Source organism: Trachurus japonicus, chromosome 18, assembly GCF_045865225.1.
Source record: "Trachurus japonicus isolate A0001 chromosome 18, Traja_1.0".
Classification (NCBI taxonomy): Eukaryota; Metazoa; Chordata; class Actinopteri; order Carangiformes; family Carangidae; genus Trachurus; species Trachurus japonicus.
In genome coordinates this window covers 13,020,124-13,039,822 of record NC_140924.1, presented here as the reverse complement: position 1 = coordinate 13,039,822, position 19,699 = coordinate 13,020,124, and the positions used below count along the sequence as shown (strand labels likewise).

The 19,699-nt window shown below is 43.8% G+C and overlaps 2 protein-coding genes and 1 pseudogene across 3 annotated transcripts in view; all 3 read right to left on the bottom strand.

Moving 5' to 3' along the window:
• The window catches only part of LOC146968835 (muscle M-line assembly protein unc-89-like), a 118,593-nt pseudogene that overhangs the window by 39,116 nt on the left and 59,778 nt on the right, over nucleotides 1–19,699 (bottom strand). The window contains exon 9 of the transcript XR_015034224.1: nucleotides 5,392–5,718. The product of XR_015034224.1 is annotated as a muscle M-line assembly protein unc-89-like (transcript). The remainder of the gene's footprint in view (nucleotides 1–5,391; nucleotides 5,719–19,699) is intronic.
• LOC146968839 (butyrophilin-like protein 10) lies at nucleotides 4,064–4,859 on the bottom strand. The gene is made up of 2 exons (XM_085760225.1): nucleotides 4,542–4,859; nucleotides 4,064–4,458 (listed from the first exon to the last, which is right to left on the bottom strand). Exons 1-2 carry the CDS (start codon nucleotides 4,849–4,851, stop codon nucleotides 4,367–4,369), a joined length of 402 nt encoding a protein of 133 aa, XP_085616351.1. The 5' UTR covers nucleotides 4,852–4,859; the 3' UTR covers nucleotides 4,064–4,366.
• Nucleotides 6,299–18,288, bottom strand: LOC146968838 (uncharacterized). Its single transcript, XM_085760424.1, has 8 exons — nucleotides 18,264–18,288; nucleotides 17,087–17,428; nucleotides 15,281–15,400; nucleotides 14,854–15,189; nucleotides 13,313–13,429; nucleotides 8,199–8,522; nucleotides 7,137–7,454; nucleotides 6,299–6,354 (listed from the first exon to the last, which is right to left on the bottom strand). The coding sequence occupies exons 1-8, from the start codon at nucleotides 18,286–18,288 to the stop codon at nucleotides 6,299–6,301; spliced, it is 1,638 nt and encodes a 545-aa protein (XP_085616550.1).

The window sequence follows — 19,699 nt, the reverse complement described above, 5'->3', positions numbered from 1 at the left end:
CAGTTTTTCAGCAAGCAGTCTCCGTATTTACCCTGTATTTACCTCGAAAACGGCTCCGTTTCGTATCGTTCCGTCATTATCTCATAGCGTGGTGGTTGTGCAGGTCACAACTTGTCTACAAAAGCGCTGTGGAGTTTTGGGATGTTGAATTTGATGAGTTTAATGAGGGAAACCAAGAAATTCCGTTAGCCTCCATAGCGTAGCTCTGAGCAGCCAGCTGCTGCGCTCCGCCGTACTGAAAATAGCTTACACCTACAATTAAAGGTAATGAACCTACTGCTATGACTATAGCGATTATGGCAATGGGCCAATTTGCCAAAATGTTGAACTATCCCTTTAAAAAACAAACAAATGGACCAGCTCACTGCAGGTGCTTTTATAGGGAGTGACAAGTAAAAAATTAAAATTAAGATGAGTTAAAAGCACGGGAGTAAAAGTGTGTTTTTAAAAGAGATTTAAAAACAGGAAGCGAGGAGGCCTGTCTAACATTCAGGGGTAGCTCATTCCAGAGCTTGGGTGCAGCAGCGGCAAATGCTCTGTCACCTCTGAGCTTCAGCCTTGTTTTGGGGACTGTCAGCAACAGCTGGTCGGCTGATCTTAGTGATCGGGGTGGGCAGTAAGGCTGGAGCAAATTGGTTAGATAGGGTGGAGCAAGGTTGTTTATGCTTTTAAAAACAAATAATAAAAGCTTAAAATTGATTCTGTAATACACAGGGAGCCAGTGTAGGGACGCCAGGATGGGAGTGATGTGCTCACGCCTGCGCGTCTGGGTTAGCAGGCGTGCAGCAGAGTTCTGCACAAGCTGCAGGCGGGCGAGAGACGCCTGGCTGATCCCTATGTACAGAGAGTTGCAGTAGTCAAGACGAGTTGTAATAAAAGCATGGATTAATTTTTCCAAGTCAGGTCTTGATAAAAGAGGTTTCACCTTCGCTATTTGACGTAATTGATAAAAACTTTTCTGTACTACACCACTGATCTGTTTCTCAAATTTAAAATCAGAGTCAAACTTGACCCCCAGATTAGTGACGCAGTCTTTGAAATACAGTGACAGAGGGCCGAGGTCAACTTTGGGGGGGGAATAACAGCTTGGTCCAAACATCATTATTTCAGTTTTATTCTCATTGAGACTCAAAAAATTAAGTGAGAGCCAGGCTTTGATGTCGTTAAGACAGTCAATGAGTGGTTGGACAGTGTGAGCATCGCTTTGTGCCAGTGGAACATAGATCTGGCAATCGTCAGCATAAAAATGGAATAAAATACTATGTTTTCTAAAAACAGAACCAAGGGGGAGTAAATAAAGAGCAAATAAAAGAGGGCCGAGGATTGAGCCCTGGGGGACCCCATGTGGAAGAGGAGCTGTTGAAGACACAAAGTTGTCAATTTTTACACAAAAGCTTCTGCCCGTTAAGTATGACCGGAACCAGTCAAGGGCGACACCCTTGACTGGTTCCTTAGTGCTCAAGGCGAGAGATTAAAATGCTGTGGTCAACAGTGTCAAATGCAGCAGACAAATCTAAAAGCACTAGGACAACAGACTTTCCCGAGTCTGTTGACAAAAGTATATCATTTGACACCTTCAAAAGTGCTGACTCTGTACTATGGAGGGCTTTGAATCCTGACTGGAATAGCTCAGTGATGCCATTATCTTCTAAGAATGGTAATAACTGGTTGTAGACAACCTTCTCTAAAATTTTGGAAATGTATGAAAGATTGGAGATAGGCCTGAAGTTGGAGCTGAGGGAGGGGTCAAGGCCTGTTTTTTTAAGTAGAGGGCGTACTACTGCATGTTTAAAAACCCCAGGTACTGTACCAGAGGAGAGACTTTCATTAATAATCTCAAGAATGCTTGGTCCTATTGTCGTAAGTACCTCTTTAAACAGACGAGGGGGGATGGCATCTGCAGGGGAACCAGAGGGCTTCATATGACTAACTGTGTCCTTTAAAATGGAGAGGGACACCGGCTCAAACTGAGAAAATACAGATGAGCAGAGCAAAGGAATCGAAGGATCATAGGAGGGCTGAGAGATACAAGCTCTTGTAGACACAATTTTATCAGTGAAGAAGTGGAGGAATCTTTCACAGATTTCAGTGGAGGCATCAAAACCAATAAACTTGGGAGTATCTAAGACAGTATTTATGGTTTTGAACAGAGCACTGGGATTGTTACAATTAGAAGCAATTATTTCTGAGAGATATTTATTTTTCTCAGCTTTTACGGTCCTTTGATAGCACAGCAGGCTCTCTTTAAAAATACCATAGAAAACATGCAGCATGTCCTTTTTCCACCTGCGCTCCGCTCTCCTGCACTCTTGTCTGGCAGCGCGAGTGACGTCATTCAGCCAGGGCTCGGGCGCAGATTTGGTGCGCCGGCTCTTCAAAGGAGCAATCATGTCCAGTGTTTGTAAACAAGTAGAATGAAAACTCGTTGCCAGCTCCTCAGTGTTCGAGCACACGGAGGCTTTGGAGTTATCCTCTAGCTCACGGAAACCAGTGAATGTTGAGGAGAACAGCGCTGGAGTGGAGGAGTTGAACATGCGACAGCGTCGGGGGGGGGGGCGATGGTTTAACCGGACACTGAAAGGGGATGTCAAATAAAATCGGCATGTGATCCGAGAAAACAGCGTCACAAATGTCCAGATTGGAAACACACAGGCCGTGCGAGAGCACTAAGTCAAGTGTGTGCCCGAGTTCATGGGTAGGACCACACACAGACTGCACTAAATTAAAAGAGTCAATGACATTTAAAAAGTTCCTGATTTACAGTTTGTTTATAAAGCTGCTGTTCTGTGGACTAATTTCTGTGCGTGAGCTGTCAGTCAGTGAATACAGATTGTTGCAGAGCATTTCCCTCCTCCTGGGATTTTAGTTATGATGGGAAAATATGAATGATGTCATCAGCGACTAGTCGAAAAAAAATTTGTTGCAAAAAGCATAATTACATTGACCATGATTTGGTTTCTGGAAAAAATAAAAGGAGGAAACATCCACCACTCTCTCTCTCTAGGTGATGAGAAGCTTCTTGTGACTGTGAGGTCAAGGTCGACCCTCTCATCTCTGCAGCACCGCAACACAAACAAGCTCCATAACTCTCTATGACACAAATATACACAATGTAACATTATGATGAATAACATTATCCACCGCTCCATGCATTGATTTCTCACCGGCTTCGTTGAAAACAAATGCATATGGTCAGGAGGAGGGTTAGCAAAACAGCGGAAAAGCGACTGAACTGACATAGTCAGGGGTGCACATAACTTTTTGGTGAGCTACTCAGATGAAAACCAGGAGATAGAGTTTGGTACTTACACCATAAGTCTGACACCTGTAAAGTAAGCGACCACATAATGCCAGTAGCCTGTAAGTTTTAGAATTGATTTTAGGATTTTACTACTGGTTTTTAAGGCCTAAGGCTCCTGCTTACATCTGTGACATGCTAAAATCTTATGAGCCTGATGTTTTCCAGCTTTTAGACCTAAAACTCACCTGGTCACTGAAGGGGACGGGGCCTTTGCTGCCCAGGCCCCTCAGCTGTGAAATGCTCTGCCTGGAGATCTCAGACAGGCAAACTAAGTATCCTCTTTTAAATCACTTCTTAAAACTCACTTTTATCATCTGGCCTTTAAAAAAACAAAAAAACAAAACTGATTGTGTTTTCTTGTAGTCTTTTTAAATTCTGTATTCCTGTATTTTAATGTTATTGTATTGTTACGTATATTTTTCATTTTATTGATAAGCACCTTGAAACCTTGTTTTGAGAAGTGCTCTATAAAATTATTATTATTTATTATCATTAAAGGTCTGTGACTAGGCTTGTGCCGAACGGCGACTGAGAGGACGATCATTAATGATTTTTTTTTTCATTATAAAACACACGTGAGCTGCTACAGCTGTGCAGCGCCACATCCTCTGAGCTCTGGATCAGCCGATTGGTGCTCAGATTGCAATTAGATCTTTGCATCTTTAACTCTTTTTATACAAAGTGCAGCCAAACACCAGACTGAACAGACAGAAACAGCAGAGCTCCTCTGACTGCTCGGCTCAGCTACAGAGTGGAGAGTGCAGTTTATTTTCATTTTTTAGCGGCTGCAGGTGACACACGTGTTGGTACGCATCATTCCCTCATTTTTGTAGCACATGCGTATCTGCGTACCAGTTACGTGCTGCACCCCAGGACATAGTTCCCCTTTAACATTATCAGGTCTGATCAATACTCATCAATACTCAGTCAACAGACTGAGCAGTAGGACTCAGTAGCGTCCTCTTGTCCTCATCCATTGTCCATCTAATCAGCTCCTTCACCTTCATCTTCTCTCTTGTCCAAAGTCGGATTCTTTCAATAATCATGAATTAATCAACAGACCAATCAGACTGATTGATCAGCCACCAGAGGAGTTGGATCAGTGGAGCTGCTTCTGTTCCTCATGTCGACTGTTTCAGCTCTGACCTGAGTTCTCCCTGTAGAGGAGACAGAAGACAGTGAGACAGAGACAAACCACCAGAGACAAACAAACAACCAGAGACAAACAACCAACTCTGACCTTTGACCCAGAGAGTCACTACTGTCCCTCTCACTAAGTCTCCGTCCTTGTTGTAGACTCTGCAGCAGTATCTTCCTGTGTCTCTCACTGTGGGGTGTTTCAGGGTCAGACTGAGGTCTCCAGTCCTCAGCAGGTCTTCATTCATCTCTGTTCGTCCTCTGTAAACCTGGTCCTGTCCTTTAGAACCGTTCTCATACACATGGACCTTCGTGTCGTTTCTGTCCGTCCACTCCACTCTGACGTCTTCAGACAGACCAGCTGTGGTCTTGAAGGGCAGCTGGACAGACTCCACCCCTTCCTCCACCTTCATCTTCACCTGTTGGACTGAGAGACAACAAACCATGATGATGTCATCAGACAGCAGCAGCAGGTTTTAATCTCTGACCTGAGTTACTTCCAAAATGTAATATATTACATATTACTAGTGACTTGCACTTGAAAGTAACACGTTTTTCTTTACAATATTACTTTATGAGTAGAGTAATAAGTAGCTGGTTATTTTTTAGTTACTTTCTCCTAAATAAACACTGAGGACAAGACATTACAAAATGGACTTGTGCAATAATCTGTCATGGTGAATAATCCTCAGTCAAACTGTTGAAGACTTTTAGTCTTGACCTTTGTTTTACAGCTGTGGAGCCTGAGGTGGTAATTCAACCTGTTTCTGATTGTAACACGTTACCAGACGGAGTAACTGTAATAATATTACAAAAATAAATAAATAACGCCTTGTATCATTGCATTACTGCCTAAGTTATATATTACTATAATTATATAATTTTGTAACGAGTTACCTCCAACACTGGACATGAATTCTCTGCAGAGGAGACAAAACCAGAGACAAACAAACAACTCTGACCTTTGACCTTGAGAGTCACTTCTGTCCCTCTCAGTAAGTCTCCGTCCTTGTTGTAGACTCTGCAGATGTAGTCTCCTCCGTCTCTCTCTGTGGGGTGTTTCAGGGTCAGACTGAGGTCTCCAGTCCTCAGCAGGTCTTCATTCATCTCTGTTCGTCCTCTGTAAATCAGGTCCTGTCCTTTAGGACCGTTCTCATACACATGGACCTTCCTGTTGTCTTCATCCGTCCACTCCACTCTGACGTCTTCAGACAGACCAGCTGTGGTCTTGAAGGGCAGCTGGACAGACTCCGCCCCCTCCTCCACCTTCACCTGTTGGACTGAGAGACAACAAACCACAAGATGATGTCATCAGACAGCAGCAGCAGGTTTTAATCTCTGACCTGAGTTACTTCTAAAATGTAATATATTACATATTACTAGTTACTTGCACTTGAAAGTAATGTGTTTCTTTACAATATTACTTTATGAGAAGAGTAATAAGTAACTGATTAATATTTAGTTACTTTCTCCTAAATAATCACTGAGGACAAGACATTACAAAATGGACTTGTGCAATAATCTGTCATGGTGAATAATCCTCAGTCAAACTGTTGAAGACGTTTAATCTTGACCTTTGTTTTACAGCTGTGGAGCCTGAGGTGGTAATTCAACCTGTTTCTGATTGTAACACATTACCAGACGGAGTAACTGTAATAATATTACGGGAAAAAAAAAAAAAAAAAAAAAAAAAAGTAACGCCTTGTATCATTCCATTACTGTTTACAAGTTATACATTACTCTATTTAATTTTTTAACAAGTTACCCCCAACACTGGACATGAATTCTCTGCAGAGGAGACAAAACCAGAGACAAACAAACAACTCTGACCTTTGACCTTTAGGGTCACTACTGTCTCTCTCAGTAAGTCTCCGTCCTTGTTGTAGACTCTGCAGGTGTATCTTCCTCCGTCTCTCCTTGTGGGATGTTTCAGGGTCAGACTGAGGTCTCCAGTCCTCAGAAGGTCTTCATTCATCTCTGTTCGTCCTCTGTAAACATAGACCTGTTCTTTAGAACCGTTCTCATACACATGGACCTTCCTGTTGTCTCTGTCTGTCCACTCCACTCTGACGTCTTCAGACAGACCAGCTGTGGTCTTGAAGGGCAGCTGGACAGACTCCGCCCCCTCCTCCACCTTCACCTCCACCTGTTGGACTGAGAGACAACAAACCACATGATGATGTCATCAGACAGCAGCAGCAGGTTTTAATCTCTGACCTGAGTTACTTCTAAAATGTAATATATTACATATTACTAGTTACTTGCACTTGAAAGTAACACGTTTCTTTACAATATTACTTTATGAGTAGAGTAATAAGTAACTGATTATTTTTTAGTTACTTTCTCCTAAATAAACACTGAGGACAAGACATTACAAAATGGACTTGTGCAATAATCTGTCATGGTGAATAATCCTCAGTCAAACTGTTGAAGACTTTTAGTCTTGACCTTTGTTTTACAGCTGTGGAGCCTGAGGTGGTAATTCAACCTGTTTCTGATTGTAACACGTTACCAGACGGAGTAACTGTAATAATATTACAAAAAAATAATAATAATAGAGTAACGTCTTGTATCATTCCATTACTGCCCAAAAGTTATATATTACTATAACTATTTAATTATGTAACAATTACCTCCAACACTGGACATGAATTCTCTGCAGAGGAGACAAAACCAGAGACAAACAAACAACTCTGACCTTTGACCTTTAGAGTCACTTCTGTCCATCTCAGTAGGTCTCCGTCCTTGTTGTAGACTCTGCAGGTGTATTCTCCTCCGTCTCTCCTTGTGAGGTGTTTCAGGGTCAGACTGAGGTCTCCAGTCCTCAGCAGGTCTTCATTCATCTCTGTTCGTCCTCTGTAAATCAGGTCCTGTCCTTTAGGACCGTTCTCATACACATGGACCTTCCTGTTGTCTCCATCCGTCCACTCCACTCTGACGTCTTCAGACAGACCAGCTGTGGTCTTGAAGGGCAGCTGGACAGACTCCGCCCCCTTCTTCACCTCCACCTGTTGGTCTGAGAGACAACAAACCACATGATGATGTCATCAGACAGCAGCAGCAGCAGGTTTTAATCTGACCTGAGTTACTTCCAAAATGTAATAAATTACATAACAGTAGTTACTTGCATTTGAAAGTAATATGTTTCTTCTTAAAGTGCAACAGGAGAAGCTGCTGGAAGCGTTTTTCACTGAGACAGTTTCCCTTTGGGGTGAGAACGAGGGCCTCTACACTGAAAAGTCTTTCTACTGGTGAACTGGATGCGGTTGCAGCGTTAACCTGGAGTGTTACTTTTCTTTTTAACTCTCTGAAAGCGATGCAGACTTTCCATCACAGAGGCAGATTTAAGGTAATCTATTATCTCTGTTTCCATGGACACGGGTGCATTTATTTTCATGGAGCTGTGCACCAAATTAAAAAAGTCATGCTCATTGGAGGCAGCAGCAGCTGGATGAGGATCTGGCATCTGGGCTGCAGGCTCCTCTGACAAGGAGCTGCACTCTGTAGTGAGCAGGAACTTGATGTCGTCTTCTAGTTTTCTTACTCATCCAGTGAAGCTTCAACTTGGACAGAGAGACAGCAGCCAGCAATATGTTATTACAAAAACAAAAAAAAATTAAGTAACGCCTTGTATTACTCTATTACTGTTTAAAAGTTATATATTACTATAACTATTTAATTTTGTAACGAGTTACCTCCAACACTGGACATGAATTCTCTTTACAAGAGACAAAACCAGAGACAAACAACCAACTCTGACCTTCGACCTTTAGAGTCACTGCTGTCCATCTCAGTAAGTCTCCGTCCTTGTTGTAGACTCTGCAGGTGTAGTATCCTCTGTCTCTCCTTGTGAGGTGTTTTAGGGTCAGACTGAGGTCTCCAGTCCTCAGCAGGTCTTCATTCATCTCTGTTCGTCCTCTGTAAACCTGGTCCCGTCCTTTAGGACCGTTCTCATACACATGGACCTTCCTGTTGTATCTGTCCGTCCACTCCACTCTGACGTCTTCAGACAGACCAGCTGTGGTCTTGAAGAGCAGCTGGACAGACTCCGCCCCCTCCTCCACCTTCACCTCCACCTGTTGGACTGAGAGAGAACAGGTGGTTGTCATCAGACAGCAGCAGCAGGTTTTAATCTCTTTACTGAAGCATCACAGAGCTGTAGAGGAACATGAAGGACAGAACCAGACCAGAGGGACAGTGGACACATGGAGGAAGTCAAACCAGGAGTTAAAAGTGTTGGAAATGATCAGAAAAAATTCATCCATGGGGTGGCAGTAATGAACACTGGTTGTTTGTTTAACACCAAAGAAGAAGAGAATGAATGATAGGTGCCAGTAAATATTCAATCAGACTTTAGCAGTGGCAACAAGCAAACACGTTACAGTAGAAATATATAATATAATAACTTATTTGTCAAAAAAAAACTTTATCTGATGTTTCATATTCATCTACTCAGTCAAGTACAGTTTAGGTCTACCACTGACTGCTACACCTACGATTTGTGATCGATCCATGATTGTCTGGGCCGTTAGTGAATGAGGGAAAATGTGTTAAATTTATCTCTTTCAACTCGTCCCCAGCCCACGTCCCTCTGTTCTCCCAGTGGCCTCCATGTGACGTATTAAGGACTGAGGGTGAATGAAAGAGGGAAACTCAACCTGCTGTTGGAATACAGCAACACTGTTGGACACCGTTTTACCCAGAATTCAACTCCACAAGAAACAGGAAGTTAAAATAAACAGATGTATAAATGTGTTGGCAGCTGTTCTCCCATCGTGGCTGTGACATCTCAGATAAATGCATTAATGGAAAACATGAATACAAAAGCAACAACACAACAACAAAAACCACACAATGGAAATGAATGACAATGGATGTTGACATTAAAACGAATGATGATGAAAGTGAAATTTTTAGGTGTTGCCCATGATCAGAAAAAATAGATCCATGGGGTGGCAGTAATGAACACTGCCACTGGTTGTTTGTTTAACACCAAAAAAGAGAATGAATTATAGGGACCAGTAAATATTCAATTAGACTATAGCAGTGGCAACATGTCAAAGCAAACACTTTACAGTAGAAATATATAATAATATAATAACTTTTTTGTCAAAAAAAAACTTTATCTGATGTTTTATATTCATATCTACTCAGTTGTGCCAGTGTGTTTAAGTGCAGTATAGTAAGCTATGCTGCCCTGGGGCGTCGCTGCCATTGCGTAGCAAACGGCCCCTCTGACCACCAAACATTCAAAAACATTCATACACATTATAAGAGCACCTATTATTGAATTTTCACCATGGACCAGTTGTTCTGGCACTATGACCGGTCCATCCCTGACTGCTACAACTCTGATTTGTGATCGATCCATGATTGTCTGGGCCGTTAGTGAATCAGGGAAAATGTGTTGAATTTATCTCTTTCACTCGTCCCTAGACGACTTCCCTCCGCTCTCCAAGTGGCCTCCATGTGACGTATTAAGGGCTGAGGGTGAATGAACGAGGGAAACTCAACCTGCTGTTGGAATGCAGCAACACTGTTGGACACCGTTTCACCCAGAATTCAACTCCACAAGAAACAGGAAGTTAAAATATATAGATGTATAAATGTGTTGGCAGCTGTTCTCCCATCGTGGCTGTGACATCTCAGATACATGTATTGATGGAAAACATGAATACAAAAGCAACAACACAACAACAAAACACATACAATGGAAATGAATGACAACAGATGTTGACATTAAAATGAATGACGATGAAAGTGAAATTTGCGCCAGCTAATGTTAAAGCAGATATCATCGGCACGGCCGTTTCGGCTAATGCTGTGTTCAAGGCAGGCTTTTGAAACCGTAAGTTACAGCTTCAAGTCACAACTACGACTTGGTAGCGTTCCAGGTAACCCGTAGCTCGTGTTTTTACCGTCCTGTTGTCTGTGAAAGTTCCCTATAACGGCCACTCGTAACTTCCGACCCGTGAACTCGTACCAGATCGAACTGGTATGACTTCACAGGAAGGAAAAACACAAAGTACGAGTTTCCTTGAACGCACCATGAGTTAGCAGCCCCCGCCCTTGTCAGGCATCAATTGGTCCTCGTGCTACGTCACCACATTCACGCGCATCCATTGGCTGCACACACAGCCCTTCATGCCGTTCTCTCCCCTCATTGGATAACACTTGTATCCCACAAGGAAAATTTTCTCCTCGGGTTACAGCAGAGCAGAGTGACGGAGAGACTCGTGTTTAGGCTGAAATACCTCATGTAAGTGATTGCTGACGGAAAATAGGACTATTTAGGACTTATATTAACAAAAACATTCCACTGATATCTGCTTTAAAGCTGTAGTGCCACAACTAGATGAGAAACCACAGCACTAATTAAAGCAGAAGTAAGTGATATATTTGTGTTAATATAAGTCTTAAATAGTTATATCTTCCGACAGCAATCACTTACATAGAGTGTTTGGACTGAAACATGGGTCTGTCAGTCACTCTGCTCTGCTCTGAGCCGAGGAGAAAACATTTATCGTATCCTACAGTTTTTATCCAATGAGGAGAGAGAACGGCATGCAGGGCTGTGTGTGCAGCCAAGGGACGCCGTGAATGTGGCGAAGTAGCGACGAGGACTGTTATGGTGCGTTCAAGGAAACTCGTATTTTTCCGACCGTGAAGTCGTACCAGTTCGATCTGGTACGAGTTCACCGGTCGGAAGTTACGAGTGGCCGTTATAGTGACTTTCACCGGTAAAACAGGTCGGAAAAACACGAGTGGGTTGCCTGGAACGCTACAAAGTCGTAAGTTGTGACTTGAAGCTGTAATTTACGATTTCAAAAGCCTGCCTGGAACGCAGCATTAGCGAAAACGACCGGACCACTTACTTCTGCTTTAATCAGCTCCACATATCTCTTATAGTGTTTTTCAGTATTGTTTTGAATTTTCTGTGGACCTGTGACATTCCTGTGCTGCCCACAGAAAATTTGGCCTCTGCTTTCATCAAGAGCAGCCACTGACAGGTGGTAATAAACAATAGGCCTATTTCACGACTTCCGGGTTTAGGTACTTCCGGTTTCCGTTACAGGGTAAAACTACTTCCGGTCGCGGAAGCGCAATGGCTGAATCCAAAAATAAAAGCTTCTGCTACGTAATATAATACATCCATGTGTGTACCTCAGTGTACAAATTCTAGACAAAAACAGCCGTACTTGCATTTCCACGAGTTTCCGAAAGAAAGACCTGAGAAAGAAGTGGGTTTCGGCTACTGCTAAAAAAAAACAAACAGCATAGACCAGCAGCATTTCCATGCTGGTTTTTCTAGCAGGGTAGGCTATACGAAGAGATGATGGAAAATACTTTGTTTAGCTTGCTTTTGAATGGCAAAATATTAAAACTAAACCGTACACTGGTTTACAACCGTTACTGAATTACTGTATATCAGTGTCAGTTCTCCAACAAAATCTTCTTGCTTCAAGGTTTTATTTGCAGTGTTGCCAACTTGGCGACTTTGTCGCTAAATCTGGCGACTTTCCAACCCCTCTTGGTGACTTTTTTTGTCAAAAGCGACTAACGAGAAATCTAGCGACTTTTTCCCGTGATATTACAAACGTTTCTGGACCTGAAATCACGTTATCACAGCTGTTTTCAACGAGCAGCGGCGCTGCCGCGGGCACTCACAGGTATTCAGCCTACACACAGTAGTGTCACGGAGCTGCCTCCGCTGCATTCAGAGACGCACTGCTCCACGCCACAGACATAAAGAGCGCCGCTGGCCGCTGCCGCCGGCACCCCCCCCCCCCCCCCGCTGAGATAATGACGTCATTTAGCGACTTTTAGCGACTTTTACGACAGCCAATAGCGACTTTGCTTACTGGGGAGTTAGCAACACTGTTTATTTGTCACTGTCCAAATGGAAGATTAACTGCTAATCATTAGCCTACTGTAATAATGCCATACATAAAACATATTAAGCGGCAATATGTATTTAATCATCAAAGATGTTCACTCAAACCCACATTATTTGAAACAACCTTCAAACCACACACAGTACCACTACTAAGCATAAAGTCTGTTAGCTTAATGCTAACTAAGCATAACGTCTGCTAGCTTAATGCTAACGACGGGCTAACAAATTAGCATCGCTATCGCCGTTCAGCAGCAACTGACAGTGATAGCAGTAAAGCTGCTAAAAGTTTTAATATTCTTTAATGCAAGAACATCGCCGTTAAATCCGCAGCCTGTTGTCAGTTTATCCAGATATTGCCTGTTAGGAAATGTGCTTGTTTTGGGAGAAATGCAAAGGGAGCAGCGACCGGGGGCTAGTAGGCAGATGCTCGTAGCTACATCCAGGTAACTTTATCCACAGGTTTTTAGAGGTTTACCGCTGACTGGTTAAACTTTTTTCAGGAGATTAATGTTAGTCTCACTGATGAAATCTTTTGTGGCGGTCGTATTAGTTTGTTTGAATGAAAAGTGTCGCCACTCTGTCAATCGCTCTAGCCGCAGCTGACCGGACCGGATGTTGATTTACCCTGTGTGACGTCACTTCCGAATCTCGTGAAATAGGCCTATTATACAGCCATGTAGTAATCACAGTTAATGTAAATTCTGCAAATTCCTTCAAATTAATTTCCTTATACTTGATTTCCTTAAAACATTTCTGAGTAACGTTGCCTCCAGTGGTTTGTCAACGTCCGTTTTCATTGTGTTATTTTTGCTGTTGTGTTGCGGTTTTTGCATTTGTCTGAGACGTCTCGGTCACCGTAGTTCCTGGTCTCTGTCCTCTCAACAAAAAATGGGAGATTTTTACAATAAAGTTCTGTAGAGTCTGGTGTTCTCTAAGACTGATGGTCAACACACGCACACACACACAAAACATCATACCTTTTTTAGTGATCAGCCTTTCATGAAGGTTAAGGCACCAGTTGACACCAAGAGGAACAACCACTAGAACCAGGAGACCACACATAACGAGGACTTCAGCATTGGTAGAGAACTTTTCTGTGGATGAGATGAACATAAACAACAACATGACCTTTGCATGATGTTTGTGGCCCTGGTCCAAAGTCCAATCACATCTGACCTCAGACCCGTATCTACAGCTCTGACCTTTGACCTCTGACCTGTATCTTGTACAGGGTTTCTGCAGGTTTCAACAACTCAAATTTAAGACTTTTTAAGACCATTATGAATGAAATTTAAAGGTGCCATATGTAAGAATGTGGCCAAAAACGGTTACTGCAGTCAAATTCAAAACACAGCGATCTCGTTTTTACTCCCAGTCGTAGCAGCAGCTCAGTGGACCAGACCGGAGGCTGAAATGCCACTGACGCTGCCGTGACTGGGAGAGAGGGCTAGGTGGCGCAACATGCCAACACGTAAATTCAAAACATAAACATGATTTGCAGTCTGCAAAAAAAATATTTTTAATGCAAATACTCTGGCTGTACTATTGCTGTTGGTGAGTTCATCATGTTATATGAACATTATTCCTGAGTCTCTGTGACATATTAGGAGGATTTTATGGCCAGTTGCTTTAGATTTCTTACATATTGTACCTTTAAAGGGATAGTTCAACATTTTGGCAAATTGGCCCATTGCCATAATCGCTATAGTCATAGCAGTAGGTTCATTACCTTTAATTGTAGGTGTAAGCCATTTTCAGTACGGCGGAGCGCAGCAGCTGGCTGCTCAGAGCTACGCTATGGAGGCTAACGGAATTTCTTGGTTTCCCTCATTAAACTCATCAAATTCAACATCCCAAAACTCCACAGCGCTTTTGTAGACAAGTTGTGACCTGCACAACCACCACGCTATGAGATAATGATGGAACGATACGAAACGGAGCCGTTTTCGAGGTAAATTCATACAAAACCGCTGATGCGCGTTGCGTTCAGGGACAGTTTTTCAGCAAGCAGTCTCCGTATTTACCCTGTATTTACCTCGAAAACGGCTCCGTTTCGTATCGTTCCGTCATTATCTCATAGCGTGGTGGTTGTGCAGGTCACAACTTGTCTACAAAAGCGCTGTGGAGTTTTGGGATGTTGAATTTGATGAGTTTAATGAGGGAAACCAAGAAATTCCGTTAGCCTCTATAGCGTAGCTCTGAGCAGCCAGCTGCTGCGCTCCGCCGTACTGAAAATGGCTTACACCTACAATTAAAGGTAACGAACCTACTGCTATGACTATAGCGATTATGGCAATGGGCCAATTTGCCAAAATGTTGAACTATCCCTTTAAGACCTATAGCACGACATTTGTAGTTGTAAATACATCCAATAAAAGCACAATAAAGGAGGAACATTTAATTGAGCATTTGAGGTAGCATTACATGGGCGAAAGAAAAGTAAGACCTGTTTAGTCTTTTTAAGACCCAGCAGAAACCCTGCATGTAAATACTGTAGGTGTTGGGGTGTGTTGCTGACCTTTGACCTTCAGCTGTATGTTTCTCAGTGTTCGTTTATTTCCAAACGCTGAGATGATGCAGGTGTAGTTTCCGCTGTCAGAGAGGTGGAGGTTCCTCAGAGTGAGACTCAGGTCTCCAGTGATCAGAGCCTCAGTCTTCATGGACGTTCTGCTGCTGTAAACCTGGTTCTGGTCCCTGAGGTCGTCACCCAGCTGGTTTCTCTGGTGGACGGTTGGAGGACGGAGGTCGTGGCGGCTCCACGTCACTGTGGGGTTTCTGGGTAAAGGAGAATCCTCACAGGGGAGCAGGACAGACCTCCCACTGGAGACCTCCACGGTGTCTCCATACCAGGACACTGAGAACAGAGACAGGAACATGGATCAGTGACGTCCTCACGTTCACAGTGAAGAGAGAGACTGACACACACACACACACACACTACACACCCTCTGTGTTCTTAATCCCTTTATAAATAATGACACTGGAAAGAACAACAGCAGCAGCAGACAGGAGAACCAGGAGAACCAGCAGAATGCGGAGAACCTTGACCCGGACTCGAAGACGTCCTGTAGTCAAACACAAACAACAACAACATGAGACCGAAACTTAACAATAAAACATTAAAACAACATTTTTGATCAATTCACTACAGATTCCAATTCTACTCTGACACACACACACACACACACACACACACACACACACACACACACACACACACAAACCACCTGTTTTGTCAATTTCTTTATCTACTCTACGAAGGACACAACCACCATAACCCAGGAGAATCAGGAGAATCGGGATAAACAGCAGACCCACTACACCAGCGAACCAGTCTGGAGGAGGATCTGTAATTGATACAAACAACATGAGATTAGATGTTAGTGTTGTTGTCAGTCAATGGTGAAGTGAGTTCACGCATGCACGCACACACACACACACACACACAAACTTACCCACTGGGTCCTTAATCGTTTTAATGAGAATGTAAGTGCTAACAGCAGCAGGAGGAGCCGTAGGTAAGAGACCCAGGAGAATAATGAGAGCCAACTTTGACACGTCTTCCACGCCACAAAAAAAAGGATGTATTTCTGTAGTCGACACAAACAACAAAATAAGATTCAAACATGAATAAACGATCAAATATTTATACGACATTTCTGTATCTAGATTGTACAGAATGAAGCTGAAGCTGCAAATGTAAAAGTGGAAAGGGAACTTTCTGGACGCAGGTATCCATACTAAGTATGCTTTGGTTCAGTTCAGAGTGTTGTAAATGTGATTTCTCTGTAATCTCTGTGGGCACAATAACAACCTGTAAAATTATTTCAAGACACTGGACGACACCACAAGTGAAGGAATGGGCTATGGCCAAAACCACATTTTATGAAAGTATGCTGAGCAGATTAAATGACACCTGGGCCCCGTTTCAGGAAGCAGGCTCAACAACCTCTGAGTCAAATCCAGAGCTCAGGGTTGACTGAGCCTGAGATGGAAAACTCAGAGTTTCCCTCATCTCAGGCTTAACATACTCGGAGTCTCTGAAACAGGGCCCGGATGTAGCGTATTCCCTCAGATGAATATCTAGGTTTTAGGAGACGCTCAGAGAGTCATGATCTCCAAACCCCCTCTCCCTCTGCAGTGAAGCTCGATTCTGATCCAGCTCCACTGGACTTTCAAAGGTGACTCAAATTGACGACGCTTTTAGCCGAATTTAAGATGAAACTCTAAACATAATCTGGTCGGCGTCCAGGTTCTGTGATCACATAAAGGTGGAAAATCTACTCAGTTACTAAGACGATTAACATGCTACTTTTCACTGGGATACTGTGACATCCTGATATTATGTAACACATTACAGTACTTTTATATGTTTACTCCCTTCTTCATTTGTCACTTAGTTCATGTTTTCTGTGATCTGTATCCATTATCATATTCCTGTATATTTTTCTAGATGTAACAAGACTGTGGAAAACAATAAAAATTTGAAGCAAAACAACAACAACAACAACACACACACACACACACACACACACACACAACCTACCGCGTTTGTACATTTTGTAAATCAGCAGAACAGCAACAGGCAGTGAGAGCAGGAGACCAACGACACCAATGAGAATGAATCTCCAGTCTACAGGACGTTCTGTAGTCGACACAAACAACAACAAAACAACATGAGATTAAAACATCACTATAAACAATAATGTGAAACATTAAAACACATTTCTGTTGAGTCCATGTCCTCTGACCTTTGACCTGCAGAGTAACTTCACTCTGCCTCTCCTCTCCCCCCCTCCCTCTGAGGATGCAGGTGTAGCTGCCACTGTCTCTGGTGGTGGGTCTCCTCAGAGTGAGGCTGAGGTCTCCGGTCCTCAGAGCGTTAGTCCTCATGGACGTCCGTCCTCTGTAGTCCTGGTTCTGGTCTCTGGGTTCGTCTCCGTACGGCTGACGCTGGTCGACGGTTGAAGGACGGAGGTCGGGGCGGCTCCACACCACTGAATCTTTGTTCAGGTCAAACGTAGGAAAGTAACAGGGCAGCAGGACAGACTCCACCCCCTCATATGTCTCCATAGCTGAGGCATGCTGGGAAACTGAGGACACAGACAGAGGTGAGCCAGAAACCAGAAGATAATCAGACTCTGATGAAGATCCAGTGTTTGACCTGGAGCTGCAGTGAACCACCAACAGTCTCATCAACACAGACTCACACACCACAGACCTGAGGAACCAAACGTTTGATTCTTATAAACGCATAACTTGGTAAGGTGGAAGATTGATAAAACGAAAATATAATGATTTTCTAGTTGTAAATGATAGATTTCAATGTAAATATAAAAATATTTAGATTATAACAATTTAGATAACAACACTCTAGGCAGTTTTTACACAGTGTAGGAAAATGTCCAGGGACAAAAACCGATCAGTACTGTGTGTATACATGGCTGAGTTTAATGTGAAAGAGTTATGAGAAAAATAATGATTCATTACTGTTGACATGAGTAGCAGCCATCTTGAATTCTTATGTCAGGGCTGCTGAGATCCGTCCATCTTTTGGAGTTGGAGATGACATCATGGGTCATTAAAGAAAAAATTCAACTCAGAGTTCAGAAATTCAGATTTCTCAGTAAAACTGGAAGGCAACGTGACTCAGAGACTGAATTATCTCCACATTACAGAGCAACATGTGGTTCAGAAGCAGGAAAAAGACACAGCTGAGCTGAGTTTACACCTAACAGTCGATCCCAGTATCAGGAAACCTCTTCTGAAACATGGTTCACACAGCCAGAGTCTGTGTCTTAGTTAAAATTGACATAGATGGAAGTTTTTCTGATCAAATAGCATCAGAACATCTAAAATACGCAAGCAGCAGAATATCAGTATTAATTGCTCTATGTTTCACTGGACTACTAATGCATGGTGCACTACCAGACTCCATGATGGCTGTAGTCATAGTACCTGTCATCAAAGACAAAACTGGAAAGATATCTAGCATAGAAAACTATAGATCCGTTGCGTTGGCTAGTATACTTTCCAAAGTTTCAATATGTAATCACCACAGATAACCAGTTTGAACACAGCACAGATTTGTACATTTATGTATTGAAAGAGATGGTTAGTATGTATAGCTTATTTATTTGTTGTATTATTAATTGTGCCTCAGGAGGGGGAAGCAGTGCTCCGCCAACACTGTTTACAGTGGAGGAGGGGAGCTGTTGACCTCGACTGGGGATATCGTCGGACGGTGGAAGGAATACTTCGAGGATCTCCTCAATCCCACTGACACGCCTTCCGTCGAGGAAGCAGAGGCTGAGGATTCAGAGGTTGATTCATTCATCACCCAAGCTGAAGTCACTGAGGTAGTCCGGAAGCTCCTCAGTGGCAAGGCACCGGGGGTGGATGAGATCCGCCCTGAGTACCTCAAGTCTCTGGATGTTGCGGGGCTGTCGTGGCTGACACGCCTCTGCAGCATCGCGTGGCAGTCGGGGACAGTGCCTCTGGACTGGCAGACCGGGGTGGTGGTCCCTCTCTTCAAAAAGGGGGACCGGAGGGTGTGTTCCAACTACCGGGGGATCACACTCCTCAGCCTCCCGGGGAAAGTCTATTCCAGGGTGCTGGAGAGGAGAATTCGGCCGATAGTCGAACCTCGGATTCAGGAGGAACAATGCGGTTTTCGTCCTGGCCGTGGAGCGCTGGACCAGCTCTACACCCTCCGCAGGGTGCTCGAGGGTGCATGGGAGTTTGCCCAACCAGTCCACATGTGTTTTGTGGACTTGGAGAAGGCTTTCGACCGTGTCCCACGTGGCATCCTGTGGGAGGTGCTCCGAGAGTATGGGGTCGGAGGCCCTCTGCTGAGGGCTGTACGGTCCCTGTATGACCGGAGCAGGAGCTTGGTTCGCATTGCCGGCAGTAAGTCAGACCTGTTCCCGGTGCGTGTTGGACTCCGGCAGGGCTGCCCTTTGTCACCGGTTCTGTTCATTATTTATATGGACAGAATTTCTAGGCGCAGCCAAGGGCCGGAGGGGGTACGGTTCGGGAGCCACTTGATTTCATCTCTGCTTTTTGCAGATGATGTGGTCTTGTTGGCTCCCTCGAGCCAGGACCTTCAGCATGCACTGGGGCGGTTTGCAGCCGAGTGTGAAGCAGCTGGGATGAGAATCAGCACCTCTAAGTCCGAGGCCATGGTTCTCGACCGAAAAAAGGTGGCTTGCACCCTCCAGGTCGGGGGAGAGTTCCTGCCTCAGGTGGAGGAGTTTAAGTATCTTGGGGTCTTGTTCACGAGTGAGGGGAGAACGGAGCGCGAGATCGACAGGCGGATCGGTGCGGCGGCCGCAGTAATGCGGTCATTGTATCGGTCCGTCGTG

What these genes read in the sequence shown, in the direction of transcription:
- LOC146968839 (XM_085760225.1), bottom strand. Translation starts at nt 4,851, where the DNA reads ATGAAGGTGGAGGAAGGGGTGGAGTCTGTCCAGCTGCCCTTCAAGACC. An exon ending in AGTGACTCTCTGGGTCAAAG is followed by an intron (nt 4,459 to 4,541) that starts GTCAGAGTTGGT and finishes TCTCCTCTACAG; the next exon opens with GGAGAACTCAGGTCAGAGCT.
- LOC146968838 (XM_085760424.1), bottom strand. Translation starts at nt 18,288, where the DNA reads ATGACTACAGCCATCATGGAGTCTG. An exon ending in TACAGCCATCATGGAGTCTG is followed by an intron (nt 17,429 to 18,263) that starts GTAGTGCACCAT and finishes CTGTGTCCTCAG; the next exon opens with TTTCCCAGCATGCCTCAGCT. An exon ending in AGTGACTCTAAAGGTCGAAG is followed by an intron (nt 7,455 to 8,198) that starts GTCAGAGTTGGT and finishes GTTGTCTCTCAG; the next exon opens with ACCAACAGGTGGAGGTGAAG.